The sequence below is a fragment of the Astyanax mexicanus genome, chromosome 2, assembly GCF_023375975.1.
Source record: "Astyanax mexicanus isolate ESR-SI-001 chromosome 2, AstMex3_surface, whole genome shotgun sequence".
In the NCBI taxonomy this organism is placed as follows: Eukaryota; Metazoa; Chordata; class Actinopteri; order Characiformes; family Acestrorhamphidae; genus Astyanax; species Astyanax mexicanus.
In genome coordinates, this window is record NC_064409.1 from 20,042,779 (window position 1) to 20,056,621 (window position 13,843).

General features: G+C 41.7%; 1 protein-coding gene across 9 annotated transcripts in view; it reads left to right on the forward strand.

The window, feature by feature from the left end:
* Window positions 1-11,697: 11,697 nt before the first annotated feature.
* LOC103025722 (beta-1,4-N-acetylgalactosaminyltransferase 3) overlaps window positions 11,698-13,843 on the forward strand; it is a 46,528-nt gene continuing 44,382 nt past the window's right edge. For 4 of the 9 annotated variants that reach the window (XM_049473799.1, XM_049473776.1, XM_049473767.1 and 1 more), the window contains exon 1: window positions 12,751-13,005. In XM_049473799.1, the coding sequence (XP_049329756.1) occupies window positions 12,855-13,005 (151 nt within the window). In that variant the 5' untranslated portion in view covers window positions 12,751-12,854. Of the gene's footprint in view, window positions 11,831-12,740; window positions 13,006-13,843 lie in introns of those variants that run through there. The other 5 variants (XM_049473797.1, XM_049473786.1, XM_049473801.1 and 2 more) reach the window with 4 other exon arrangements.

Consider the following 13,843-nt stretch of genomic DNA (forward strand, 5'->3'; position numbering starts at 1 on the left):
TAAGGACACCTCTCACACACTTCTGTTCCGGGTATTGTTGGATTTTCCTCATTACTAAGCGTTACTATCTTTTGTCTCTGTTATCTTCGTGTATGACCTTGTTTTGTTTTTCTCGACGCCGATTTTTGGATTATCTCTGATTGTGGATTTTTTGTGTATGACCTGGACTGTTTCACGTTTGTTCGATTTTGGATTACCTCTGATGTTGGCCTGCTTGTGTTTGAACTCTGGACTGTCTCTCACTCATGGTATGGTTATTCCTACGTTGCTTCTGTTTTTCGGTGCTCTAACTCTGTTTGTACGACTACCCTTTTTTCTGCCTGCTATTTTAATAAACAACCCGTTTTACTGCATCTGCGAGTGTCTGTATTCTGTGCACACCATGACAGAATACCCGGCCTCTCTCGATCAGACAGCAGATGCGGATATGATAAGATCAGGGTTGTTTAATCAAGGCAGATTGCTCGGTCAGCACCAGCAAACACTCGCCGGTGTGACCCACGCCGTTACTGAGTTAGCTAGCCAGCAAGCTAACCAGCAGCAGCAGCTCTCTAGCATTCTCGAGCACCTTAAGGGCTTAGCTGTAGCTAACGCTAGCCCTGTAGCTAACACTAGCACCATTAGCTCTCCTGTCTCCGGCTTTCAGGTGTGCAAGCCGGAGTATTTTGATGGTTCCCCGGAGAAATGCAGCGGATTTCTCTTACAATGCTCCGTATTTTTTAGTAACGCTTCTCCCGCCACAGACAAAGCTAAGATCGGCTTTATTATTTCAAGGCTGTCTGGTAAAGCACTTGACTGGGCTACGGCGGTTTGGGACACCATTTCTGAAACCAGCTATTCGGAGTTTTTGACTTTGTTTCGAGCAGTTTTTGATCACTCACGCTACGGACAATCCTCTGGAGAGCTTCTACTGGCGTTAAAACAAGGTCAGAAAACTGTTGCTTCATATGCCATGGAGTTTCGCACTCTGGCAGCTGGAACAACGCTGCACTTATCTCTGTGTTCAAGAATGGACTTAACCCTGAAGTTTTGAAGGAGTTAGCATGCAAGGATGAATCCCTTACCTTGGATCAACTGATTTCCCTCTCCATTCGGTTAGACCAGCTGCTCTCTCGCCAAACCAAGACCAACCTCCACGTACAACCCACTCCAGCAGAGCTACCTCACGCTTCATCAGACTCCACAGTGGAACCCATGGATGTTCAAAAGTCCAGATTATCTCCAGCGGAACGCCAACGCCGCATTCGGTTCCATCTTTGCCTCTACTGTGGAGAGGCTGGGCATCGCAAAGCTGCATGTGGTCTCCTGACCCGATCCGTGAAGGCTCCAGCCCTGGGAAAGCGCGTGGGGTGCTCTCCACGCGCTAACGTGGTACGTAATTCTATCTCTAATCACAAAGCTAAATGTTTTACGTTACCTGTTATTATTTCTTCACCCACTGGTATGTTCTGTGTCCCAGCGCTTGTAGATTCCGGGTCGGAGGGGAACTTCATCAGCTGGGACCTGGTCAAGGAACATGGCATCCCTACCCGTGACCTGCGCCGTCCCATTTCTATACACGCTGTGGATGGGAAAACTGTACGCTCCAAGGCTATCACTCGTCAGACACTTCCCGTCGCTCTTCAAGCCAGTGCTCTGCATCACGAGGAACTGCCCCTGTTTGTGCTTCCCTGCTCTGAACACCCGGTGATTTTGGGCATGCCATGGCTCAAATTTCATGATCCTGTGGTTTCCTGGACTGATGGTGATATTACGGTTTGGTCTCCCTCTTGTTATGAACATTGTTTAGCTCTTAATGAGTTAGCTTTAACGTCTACCTCGGTAGAAAGTCCTGACGCAGTAGATACTCCTGTTATCCCCTCTGAATACTCTGATTTTCTTGATGTCTTTAGCAAAACCAATGCCACTAAATTGCCTCCACACCGTCCTTATGACTGTGCTATAGATCTAGTGGAGGGAGCTACGCTGCCCAAAGCTAGAGTCTATCCCCTCACCCTCGATGAAGAGAAGGCTATGGCAGACTATGTTGAGGAGGCACTCGCTCAGGGTTTCATCCGCCCATCTAAATCTCCGGTTGGTTCAGGGTTCTTCTTTGTCAAGAAGAAAGACGGGGGGTTGAGACCCTGTATAGACTACCGTGGGCTTAATGACATAACTAAGAAATTTGCATATCCGTTACCCCTCATACCCAGCGCTCTCGAGCAACTTCGTGAAGCTTCCTTTTTTACGAAATTAGACTTGCGCAGCGCGTATAATTTAATTCGTATCCGTGAGGGTGATGAGTGGAAGACTGCCTTTACCACTACTAATGGGCACTACGAATATTTGGTGATGAGTTTCGGTCTCGCTAACGCCCCGGCAGTCTTCCAGTCATTCATGAATGACATATTTAGGGATATGATTGGAAAGTACGTCGTCCTATTTATAGACGACATTTTGATTTATTCGGCTGATTTTGAGTCTCACATGATCCACGTACGTTCCGTTCTCCAACGCTTACTGGAGAATAGCCTTTATGCCAAAGCGGAGAAATGCGAATATCACCGTCAGCAAGTCTCCTTTCTCGGCTATGTTATTAGCTCCCAAGGCGTCCTGATGGACGACACAAAAGTTTCAGCTGTCACTGACTGGCCCGTTCCGCAGTCTATTAAGGATCTCCAGCGCTTTTTAGGTTTTGCAAATTTCTATAGGCGATTTATCCGCAATTTCAGTGGTATAGCTGCCCCTCTTACTGCTCTGACCAAGAAAGCCACTAAGATCCTGAATTGGTCCCCCGAAGCTGAGCAAGCTTTTAATAAGCTTAAAACTGCATTTGTGTCCGCGCCTATACTAGCACACCCTAAGCCCGAACTCCCGTTCGTTGTCGAGGTCGACGCTTCTGATACTGGGGTAGGGGCTGTTTTGTCACAGCGTAGTGGGTCTCCGCCTAAAATGCATCCCATAGCCTTCTTTTCACGAAAAATGTCTCCTGCGGAGCGCAACTACGGCATAGGGGATAGAGAGCTTCTTGCTGTCAAACTGGCTCTCGAAGAATGGCGTCACTGGCTGGAGGGGGCCGCGCACCCATTTACTGTTATCACTGATCACAAGAATCTTGAGTATTTACGCTCTGCCAAACGTCTTAATCCTCGCCAAGCTCGTTGGTCATTATTTTTCTCTAGATTCGATTTCTCTATTTCGTTCCGCCCTGGCAACCGTAACACTAAGGCAGACGCACTATCCCGAGTCTATACTGCTCCGGATAGCGCATCTCAGTCTTCCGAACCTGAACGCATTCTTCCTCCGGCCGTCAAAATTGCAGCTATTCGCTGGGAATTAGATGATCTCATTCAACAGAGTGTAGCGCACTCACCGCCTCCTGAGGGGTGTCCCTCTCACAAAACTTTCGTTCCTGAACAATTTAGAGATCGTCTTATTAGCTGGGCTCACTCTGCTCTCACCTCGGGCCATCCCGGCATTACGCGCACTCTGCAGCTAGTATCAGCTCGCTATTGGTGGGAAACCATGCGAGCTGACATACACGCTTTCGTCTCCTCCTGTTCCGTTTGTGCTCAATGCAAAACCCCAAAAACCCTTCCAGCCGGTAAGCTTGTTCCTCTACCTGTACCAGAGAGACCCTGGTCTCACATAGCTGTAGATTTCGTCACCGATTTACCTGTCTCCGAGGGTTACACCACAGTACTCACTGTTGTGGATACATTTTCCAGGGGGGTTAAGTTTATTCCTTTCTCTGCCTTGCCCACTGCACTTCAAACTGCACAAGCCATTTACGCACACGTGTTTAGACATTATGGTATTCCAGAGGATATTCTCTCTGATCGGGGTCCTCAGTTTACTTCCAGGGTTTGGAAAGCATTTTTTGAACATTTGGGTGTTCATGTTAGTTTAACCTCAGGGTTCCATCCCACTAGTAACGGTCAATGTGAACGTGTTAATCAAGAATTGGGCAAGTTTCTCCGTCTGTACTGTTATAAACACCCCTCTGACTGGTCCCAGTTCCTTATATGGGCTGAGATTGCGCAGAATTCTCTCACTAACTCCACTTCTGGTCTCACACCGTTTCAGTGCGTTCTGGGTTACCAACCTCCGTTAGCTCCGTGGACAGCCGTGTCCTCTGAGGTTCCTGCGGTGGACGACTGGATGAAGCGGAGCGAGCAGGTGTGGGAGGAAACTCACCAGCAGGTTTCGGAGGCGTTACGCAAATACAAGGAGCAGTCCGACAGACACCGAGGCAGTACCCCCCAGTATCAGCCCGGGGATCGAGTATGGTTGTCCACCCGGGACTTGAGGTTCGAGGGGGAGTGCAGGAAACTCCTGCCTAAGTATATTGGGCCTTTCAAGGTTTTGTCTCAAATTAACGAAGTTACTTATAAGATTGAACTTCCAGCCCAGTATAGAGTCCATAATTCATTCCATGTTTCTCTCCTGAAACCTCTTGTCCCAGGTCCACTCGCAGAGGGTCTTCCGGATGACGTACCGCCTGCGGCTGTGGAGGGGGAGGCTTCATCCACCTACGCGGTGAAAGAGGTGCTGGATTCTCGCAGGCGCGGCGGTGGGCTCCAGTATCTCATTGAGTGGGAGGGCTACGGCCCCGAGGAGCGCTCTTGGGTTGCTGCCAGTGATGTGCTGGATCCGGCTCTTTTGGCTGAATTTCATGCTCGTCATCCGGGCAAACCTGCTCCTAGACCCCGTGGGCGTCCCAAGCGCTCACTTTCCTCGTCGGTTCCGGTTCGTCGGGGTTCCCAGCTCCGCAACCCCCGCCTGTCCGGCACCTCTGTGGCTACTCCTGTTCCTCCCGCCGGTACTCCCTGTCCGTCGGGTGGGCGTCGTCGTGGTCGTCCTCGTTCCGTTCCCGTTCCGACTCCCTCGGGGGGAGGTACTGTCACATCTGGTGCTGTTAGCTCCTCTGTTTCTCACGCACCCAGCTCTGACAGAGGTTCTCAGTCTAACAACTACATTACCCAGAACGCACCACCCGCTGACACGCACACACCTAGTCACACGTCACCTCACCTGCTCCAACCAGGAAGCCCCGAATATTAGTCTGGCACTATTTAAGGACACCTCTCACACACTTCTGTGCCGGGTATTGTTGGATTTTCCTCATTACTAAGCGTTACTATCTTTTGTCTCTGTTATCTTCGTGTATGACCTTGTTTTGTTTTTCTCGACGCCGATTTTTGGATTATCTCTGATTGTGGATTTTTTGTGTATGACCTGGACTGTTTCACGTTTGTTCGATTTTGGATTACCTCTGATGTTGGCCTGCTTGTGTTTGAACTCTGGACTGTCTCTCACTCATGGTATGGTTATTCCTACGTTGCTTCTGTTTTTCGGTGCTCTAACTCTGTTTGTACGACTACCCTTTTTTCTGCCTGCTATTTTAATAAACAACCCGTTTTACTGCATCTGCGAGTGTCTGTATTCTGTGCACACCATGACACTTAGAGGTTCTTCTTTTCTTTTGTTAATGGTGTTGCTGGAGGGAAGTAGGGTTCAGCCTGTTGTTCCCCTTTCACATTAATTTTAAGATTGATCTGTAACTATTTATTTGAAAGGTGCTGCTGCCAGGCTTCTGATGGGCAAAAAGAAAAGGTCAAGAGTGATAGGGCTTTCTCAGTCTCTGCGCCTAAACTTTGGAACAGCCTGCCATCTTTCATAAAAGGTTCCCCTACACTATAAACTTTTTAGACTAATTTAAAGACTCATCTATACACCCAGGCATTTAAATCTTTCTAGGGATTTATGGTGTGGTGGCCCCTGTTTTTTTTTATTGTTAATACGTGAATTAATTCATTTAAGTAAATTATTCCTTTTTTTTCTTTTCTTTTCTTTTTAAAGACTAGGAGTTATACTTTAAGAATGTTTTATAGTTTTACCACTGATTTGCTTTCTTTTTAACCCTTGTGTGGTGTTCTGGTCTGTGGGACCCGTTTACACTTTTATCAAAAATATACAATTAAATATTATTTCTAACTCAAACTTTTTGGCTTTGGGTCATTTTCTGTGAAGAACATATATCAGAACACATTTTTGATGAACACACACTGTACACCCCCCTACACATTTATATTACATACAAGATGTTCGGGTCTACTGGACCCGGGGCTAATAAAGGTGTGTACCTTCCCTCTGTTCTCCTCCTGTCTGGGTGTGTAGTTTGTGTGTGTTTTGTTTCTGTACAAGGTTGTAATATTGTTGTAGAACGGATACCTGTCAGAAATTAAATGCTCTTTTGCCCAAAAAATGAGCCACCATGCACAGCTGCCCAATGTGATAAGAATGCAACAAGGGTTAGCGGATTTCAGTTTCTCCGGTACAGGACATCAAGTCTTTATTTGAGCTTTTTATTCCAGATCCCATCCAAAACATTATTCTGAATTGCACTTATTTAGAGGGAAGGCCTGTTTTTTAGAGAAAAATGGAACGAAGATGGACCTATTCCATTTACAGGTGTCACGTCCTGGCCTCGTCTCGTGTCTCTGTGTGTCTTCCCCACGTGACCTGTGCTTCCCTGTGTCTCCCGTCTCAGTACTTTTCCACCACGTGTTTCTCATTTGTAGCTCCGCCCCTTCCCCAGGTGTTTCCTATTCTAGTGTGTGTCCTGTTTGGTTAAATAGCCCTCCTGTGTCACTTGTCCTCCGTCGGTCTTTGCACCTTCACCTGTCGTTCGTCTCTCTCTGTGTTTTCAAAGCGTTTCTCAGTGTCTCTCTTAGCCTTAGTTCCTTGTTTCTTGTTTATTTCTTGTTTTCTCGTTTATAGTTTATTTCCTTGTTTATTTCTAGTTTCTTGTTTTATTTCATGTTCCCTAGATCCTTGTATATATTCCCTTTTTGTTTATTATTTTCATTATCTCTAGTTTATTTATGTTCTCTAGTCTCCCTCGTTTATTTTGGATTATTATATTTGTTACGTGTTTACTTGTTTCTTTGTTTATTTGTTATTTATTTAATAAATCATTTATTTTCGCCGTTACCTGCACTTGTGTCCGTCTCCTCGTCTCCCTGCCTGGGTCACCCTGACAACAGGTGTACATTTTAGCCAGATGGAGTCCCTGAGTAAAATCAAGAAATGAGAGTTGTCCTGGACATGACTCACATGCGAAACTTTTTGTACATCGCACAAGCTGAGACAGGAGCTCCTAAAAAAAGTTGACCATGGTAGGAACCATACAGAAAACAAGCCAGTGCTTCTTCCCCAACTGCTGAATATAAAGAACAGGCCTGTCAATTCTTCCAAGTTTGTGTACATAGCCAACACTTCCCTGGTGTCCTATGTGGCACTTATGAGTACACTGCACAGAAATGTGCGAATCTGCATCCAGGAGCATCAAAAACCAGAGATCATCCTGAGTTATAATGCCACAAAAAGGAGGGGTGGACAAAATAACCAAACAAAACACTATATACCTACATCAAGTACAAGAAGGACAAATGCAACACACTCAGAGTAAAATTCTGCCCCTCATGTGTTGTGTAGTCTTGTATGTAAAGGCAATGTGTTCAGTGGGTATGGTGTAGACTGACATGGTTACTTTATATTCAGCGTGTGTAAAAGTTCTAATGAAGTTCAAATAAATTAAAATTAGTTGAGAAAAACATTGCTTCATTTGTACATTTACGTTCCAATTTTTTCCAATCATACCTTTATTTTAATTCATTTTCTTTTCCATTTTATAAAAAAAACTAACAAAAAACAAGTAGCACTGTTTAAAACAAATGTAACATAAGAAAGGTAAAGGGCAAATATTAACCATATAAGCTGTTTATATTGCTTGTAATTTAGGTGAAGCAAGCATCTTTTAACTATTTTAATGTAGAATCTCATAATTTTGCAGAATTTAAAACTTTAAAATGCAGCGGGTCCACCAGACCCATGAACACTGTCTGAGTAACAACAACATGAACACCATACAAAGGTTAAAATCTTGTTTTATTGTACAGCACTTTGGTCGACACTTGATGTCTTTAAAATGTGCTTTATAAATAAATTGACTTGACTTGAAAGGTGCTTTATAACACATATATTATCACTGAATAATGCAGTTGATAAACCATATAATTGAATATTTACTCACTCATCATTTTGATCATTATAAAATTAGCTTTATTTTGTCGGCCATCATTTCCAATGAAGTCTGCACAGTAAGTTTGTTAGTACCTTAGTTTGAGGGCCTCAAAATCATCAATAAAACTGATATGTATCCTATGTGAATGAGGCTTTATAAGAGTGTAACAAATGAAGAAAATGATCTTTGCTTTAGATTATGTGTGTAAGATTTTGATCATGAATCTGAAAAACAGATAGACGGGAACTCTTCAATGCAGCCATTATTTAGTATTTATGAATGGGTTATGGAGCCTTTTTGTAGGGATCTTACAATAAATAGCATAAAATAAAGGTTGAACTGAATATAGAGTCTCTTTTCCTGCAGCAGGGCTGCTGTAAACCCTAAACTGACTAATGTTACTGAGTCAGAAAGCCCTCATCACCATTAATTCCATTTCCTTTTCGCTTTGTTTGTTTCTTCTTTTTTTTGCCTTGCTGTAAACTTTAAATAAAACACTGTAGATTTGTGTGCTGGGTGCTTAGTGCACCCGAACGAATGGATGGATGGATGGATGGATGGACGGATGGATATATGGATGGATGGATGGATGGATGAATGGATTGTTGGATGGATGGATGGATGGATGGATGGATGGATGGATGGATGGATGGATGGATGGATGGATGGATAGATAGATAGATAGATAGATAGATAGATAGATAGATAGATAGATAGATAGATAGATAGATAGATAGATAGATAGATAGATACTTTATTTATCCCAAAGGAAATTTAGGCATCCAGCAGCAACAACACAATACAATAAGAAACATACTCAGACAAATCAAAACACAGAAGAATAGAAAATATATAAGTTTATAAAAAAAAAAAACTAACTATACAAGGTAAGGATCTATCTGTAAACGGAGCAGTGCAGTAAATGTTGCTAATGGTCATAAATAATTAAATAATTAACAGAGTAAAGTGCAATGACATCGATTAAGAAAGTGACTGATGTGACATAGAAATATAATATAATATAAGTATGCATACGTTACAAGACAATTCTAAAAAGAGAATGTGAAAATGTGAATACCCAATCATGAGTAACGTATACTTAAATGTAAGCGAGGTTGGGGAAGTGTTAATATAAATAATTAAGTTGTTGAATAATGTCCAAGTGGTGTGCCTGGATTAAACTCAGTCGTCAGCAGCATCCCGTCCCCGATGGGAGGAGTTAAAGAGATCACTTAGCTATTCTGTATGTCCCATTCCACTGACCATAGAGACTTCATGGCTTTGCGCTTAATACAGTTCCTAGTAATAGGTGTGGCTGACACACCTGATCTCATGAATATTGGACTTCTGCCAAATGTGGCATCCTGTTTTAAGTGCTATGCTCTTCAGTATGATTAATTCATCTCCAGTGCATGTTTATGGAGACTCTACAGCTTTCCACTTCATTTTATACACCTGATAGCAGAGGGTGTAGTCAGAAATTAATAACTAATATTATATACTGTACATTCAGCTCTGAAAAAATAAATAAATAAATAAGAGACCTTCTGAATCAGTTTCTCTGATTTTGCTATTTATAGGAACATCGTTGTTTTGTTCTATAAACTACAGACAACATTTCTCCCAAAATTCCAAATAAAAATATTGTCATTTAGAGCATTTATTTGCAGAAATTGAGAAATGTCTGAAATAACAAAAAAGATGGAGAGCTTTCAGACCTTAAATAATGCAAAGAAAACAAGTTCATATTCATAAAGTTTTAAGAGTTCACAAATAAATATTTGGTGGAATAATCCTGTTTTTTTTTTATTACAGTTTTTTATGCATCTTGGCATGTTCTCCTCCACCAGTCTTACACACTGCTTTTGGATAACCGGATAAAATTCACACAGTTCAGCTTGGTTTAATGGCTTGTGATCATTTTTAGGTGGTCTCTTATTTTTCAAATAATCAAATGAAAGGCTAGATTTGTGGAGTGCACAACTTATAATTGTATAATTGTCCTGTTGGCAGATTCTCCTACCTGAGCTGTGGATTTCTGCAGCTTCTCCAGAGTGACCATGGACCTCTTGGTTGCTTCTCTGTCTAGTGCTCTCCTTGCTCGATCTGTCAGTTTGGGCAGACGGCCATGATTTTGTAGGTTTGCAGTTGTAGAATACTTTTTCCATTTTTGAATGATGGATGGTATAGTGCTCCTTGGGATGGTCAAAGCTTGGAATATGTTTGTATAACCTAACCCTGCTTTAAACTTCTTTACAACTTTATCTCTGACCTGTCTGGTGAGTTCCTTGGTCTTCATGATCCTGATTGTTCACTAGTGTTCTTTAACAAACCACTTTTTGTTTCACTTACATATTGGCTAGCATATTAGCTTCTTAAAATAGGATCTTGTTATCACTTTAGTGTGAGCATGTGCACAGAACGAGGAAGGTTTTGACATACATTTTCAGCGTATGGTTTTTCTTTTTCTTTTTCTTCGCTATTGTATGTAACCATTCTTCTTCTGTGGGGGCAGGACGTCTGGCACGTCTAGTCTTCAACCAGCCAAAACGGGCACATGTCACTCCACTGCTCATTGAGCTCCTTTGGCTACCAGTTGATGCTCGCATCAAATTCAAAGCTCTTACAATCACCTACAAGGTGATGACAGAACAGCTCCTTTCTACCTGCACTCACTCCTGAAGACTTATGCTACCTCCCGGCCAATGCGCTCCTCCAGTGAACGTCGCCTCGCTTTACCAAACAAACACTCACACAAAGCAATCCAGACTGTTCTCATACAGAGTTCCCCAATGGTGGAACAAACTACCTTCCACTACCAGATCAGGAGAATCTCTCACTATCTTTAATAAACTCCTGAAGACAGAGCTCTTCAAAGAGCACTTACTCTCCTAACACCTCTAACAAACTACCTTCTACTACCAGATCAGGAGCATCTCTCACTATCTTTAATAAACTCCTGAAGACAGAGCTCTTCAAAGAGCACTTACTCTCCTAACACCTCTAACACACTATAACTACTTCTAACCTAATTTTCTTCTTTCCCTCTTTCACTCCTCTATCCCATTATTTCCCTTTGACCTCCTTTAAGCCCTATCTAAAGATGTTTTACCTTAAACTTCTATTACCTTGAACTTGACTATTGTAAGTCGCTTTGGACAAAAGCGTCTGCCAAATGTAATGTAATGTAATGGGGGGGAGCAGGAACAGTGTCTACGGCGTCTTCCTCATCTTCAGGCAGAACCACAGGCAGTTGGACACATACCAGTCTAACCACATTCTTGCTTGTACAGAAACATGTCACTGACAAAGATACACTCTCCTCCCTCCCCAACAACAAGCTTGATCTTGTCTTCTGTGCCAATAGTATTGATTGTGACCTTTTAATGGAAAGGCACGCCCCAACATATCATATATAACACAGAGCGCTTCTGAACTTGCATTTAAATGCTTTCCTTGTTCTCAAATACAGTAAATGCTCCACATGTCTGAGTATTAGATTGATTGATTTTTGCACAACACCACCCAGCAGGTTAGACTCAAAATCAGGAATGTAAAAGTGGCACAGTGGTGAGAAACAGAGGGACTCAGCTATAACTCAAACACAAATATGAGTCAGGTTTTGTACAGTTTTTCTAGACTTTTTGGCTTTAAAAGGCTGAAAAGCATTGTGCTGCTGCTGGTTCTGAGTGTGCTACTTCTGATTATATATTTTAATTTTTTTTACTCTTCATATGGAGCATGAGCAGGTTTCAGACAGTGGTGAGTAATTCAATTCAATTCAATTCAATTGAATTCAACTTTATTTGTCAATAAACTGATACTGGATTGTACAGTTTAACACAGACTTGTAGACTATAGGCCAAAAGTTGGACAGACCTTCTCTTTTTCAGTGCGTTTTCTTTATTTTCATGACTATTTACATTGTAGATTCTCACTGAAGGCATCAAAACTATGAATGAACGCATGTGGAGTTTTGTACTTAACAAAAAAAAAAAGGTGAAATAACTGAAAACATGTTTTTATTCTAGTTTCTTCAAAACAGCCACCCTTTGCTCTGATTACTACTTTGTACACTCTTGGAATCATTCTCTAAATGAGCTTCAAGAGGTGAAGAGTCACCTGAAATGGTTTTCCGCAATTTTATTTAATTTAACTATTTTTTTTAACACTTATTGAAAAGTAGATAAAGAAAGAAAACAGTAAAGAATAAAACATATTGAGAGCAAATAGCAACACTGCGGAGTTACTGCAGTGCACAAAATTATGCTGCTTGTTCTTACAGCCTACAACACAGAGGCTGTAACAGAAGCAGTTAATCATAATAAACTCGGTTATTATAAGATCTCAGTTTGAATGTATATGTGCCCATAGATTTTTAGCTAACTCAAAATAGTTGAGCAATGTTTAGAAATATCAACGTTTTTGTAAAACAGACTTCAATTATTTGAGTTTAAACAACTTCTGGGTTTCCAGTGTACGTATCCAGACGATACAGTATATAAGACAAAAGGGGTTTTAAGTTTTGACTGAGAAACGAGAGAAGAGATGATGAACAGGTGAACAGGTAAACTGTGAACAGGTGTGAACACAATGAGACTGAAGGGGGCGGAGCCAGAGGAGGAAAATGTGAACTTTGGACCCTGGCCAGGCACAATAAAACAACACTTCAGTCTGACTCGGCTTAATTTACAGTAATCTCAAACAGAAAGGTGACACTGGGTGAGAAGCAGGCAGAGCTGTGATCTGGTGTTGAGAGGAACTCAACTATAACTTAAACTCAAATATGAGTCAGGTTTTGTCCAGTTTTTTTAAACTTTTTGGCTTTAAAAGGCTGAAAAGCATTGTGCTGCTGCTGGTTCTGAGTGTGCTACTTCTGATTATATATTCAACATTTTTTACTCTTCAAATGAAGCGTAATCAGGTTTCAGACAATGGTGAGTAATTTAATTTAATTCAATTCAATTCAACTTATTGTCACTAAAGTAATACTGGGTTATAGTACATGTCTAGTACAACTCATAGCCATGTTTAAACTAGTAGATAGACCATATTTAAGTAAAAGTTCTTGGTAGCACTTTAAAATAAGACTACATTCATAAGGGGTTTAAAAAGGGTTTACAATTTAATCAGTTTATTAATTGTTACTAATTATGTTGTAAATGCCTTAAAAATCATTAATAATCAGTTATAACACATACATAGAAATGGCAACAATATAGATGGCTGTGCATTTAGTATTTGGCAAACAACAGGTCATTATTGCCCTTTCTACGTATGAGTTATAACTGATTATTAAGGATTTTTAAGGCATTTACAACCTTATTAGTAACCATTAATAAACTAATTGTAAACCATTTATAAACCCTTCATAAAAGGCAGTCTATTTAAAAGTGGTACCAAGTACTTTAAGTGCTCTATCAAAACTTGAGTGACTTGAGTAGAAGCTGAAGTGTTCTTTAAGTACCACCTTTTTCTTGTTCTTCGTGAAATACTATAGGTCTCTCTGAGTTGTATATGATGCTGCATATGATACTGTTCTTCAAGCCTCCCTTGTTTGCAGTAGCTAGTAAAAGAAAATCCTCAGAAATACGAGTTGAACAGAGGGATATTAGGGTGCCTACACCAACCAGTGAGTTCATGGCCTCGCCCAACTCGGGTCAGGACCACCCACAGGCAGCGCTGAACCCGGGCTACAGAATTAGGAGCTATAGCTAAGGAGAAGCTCACAGCTCTGTTTACAGCTTATATTTACAGAGCTAGTTAGCATTAGCT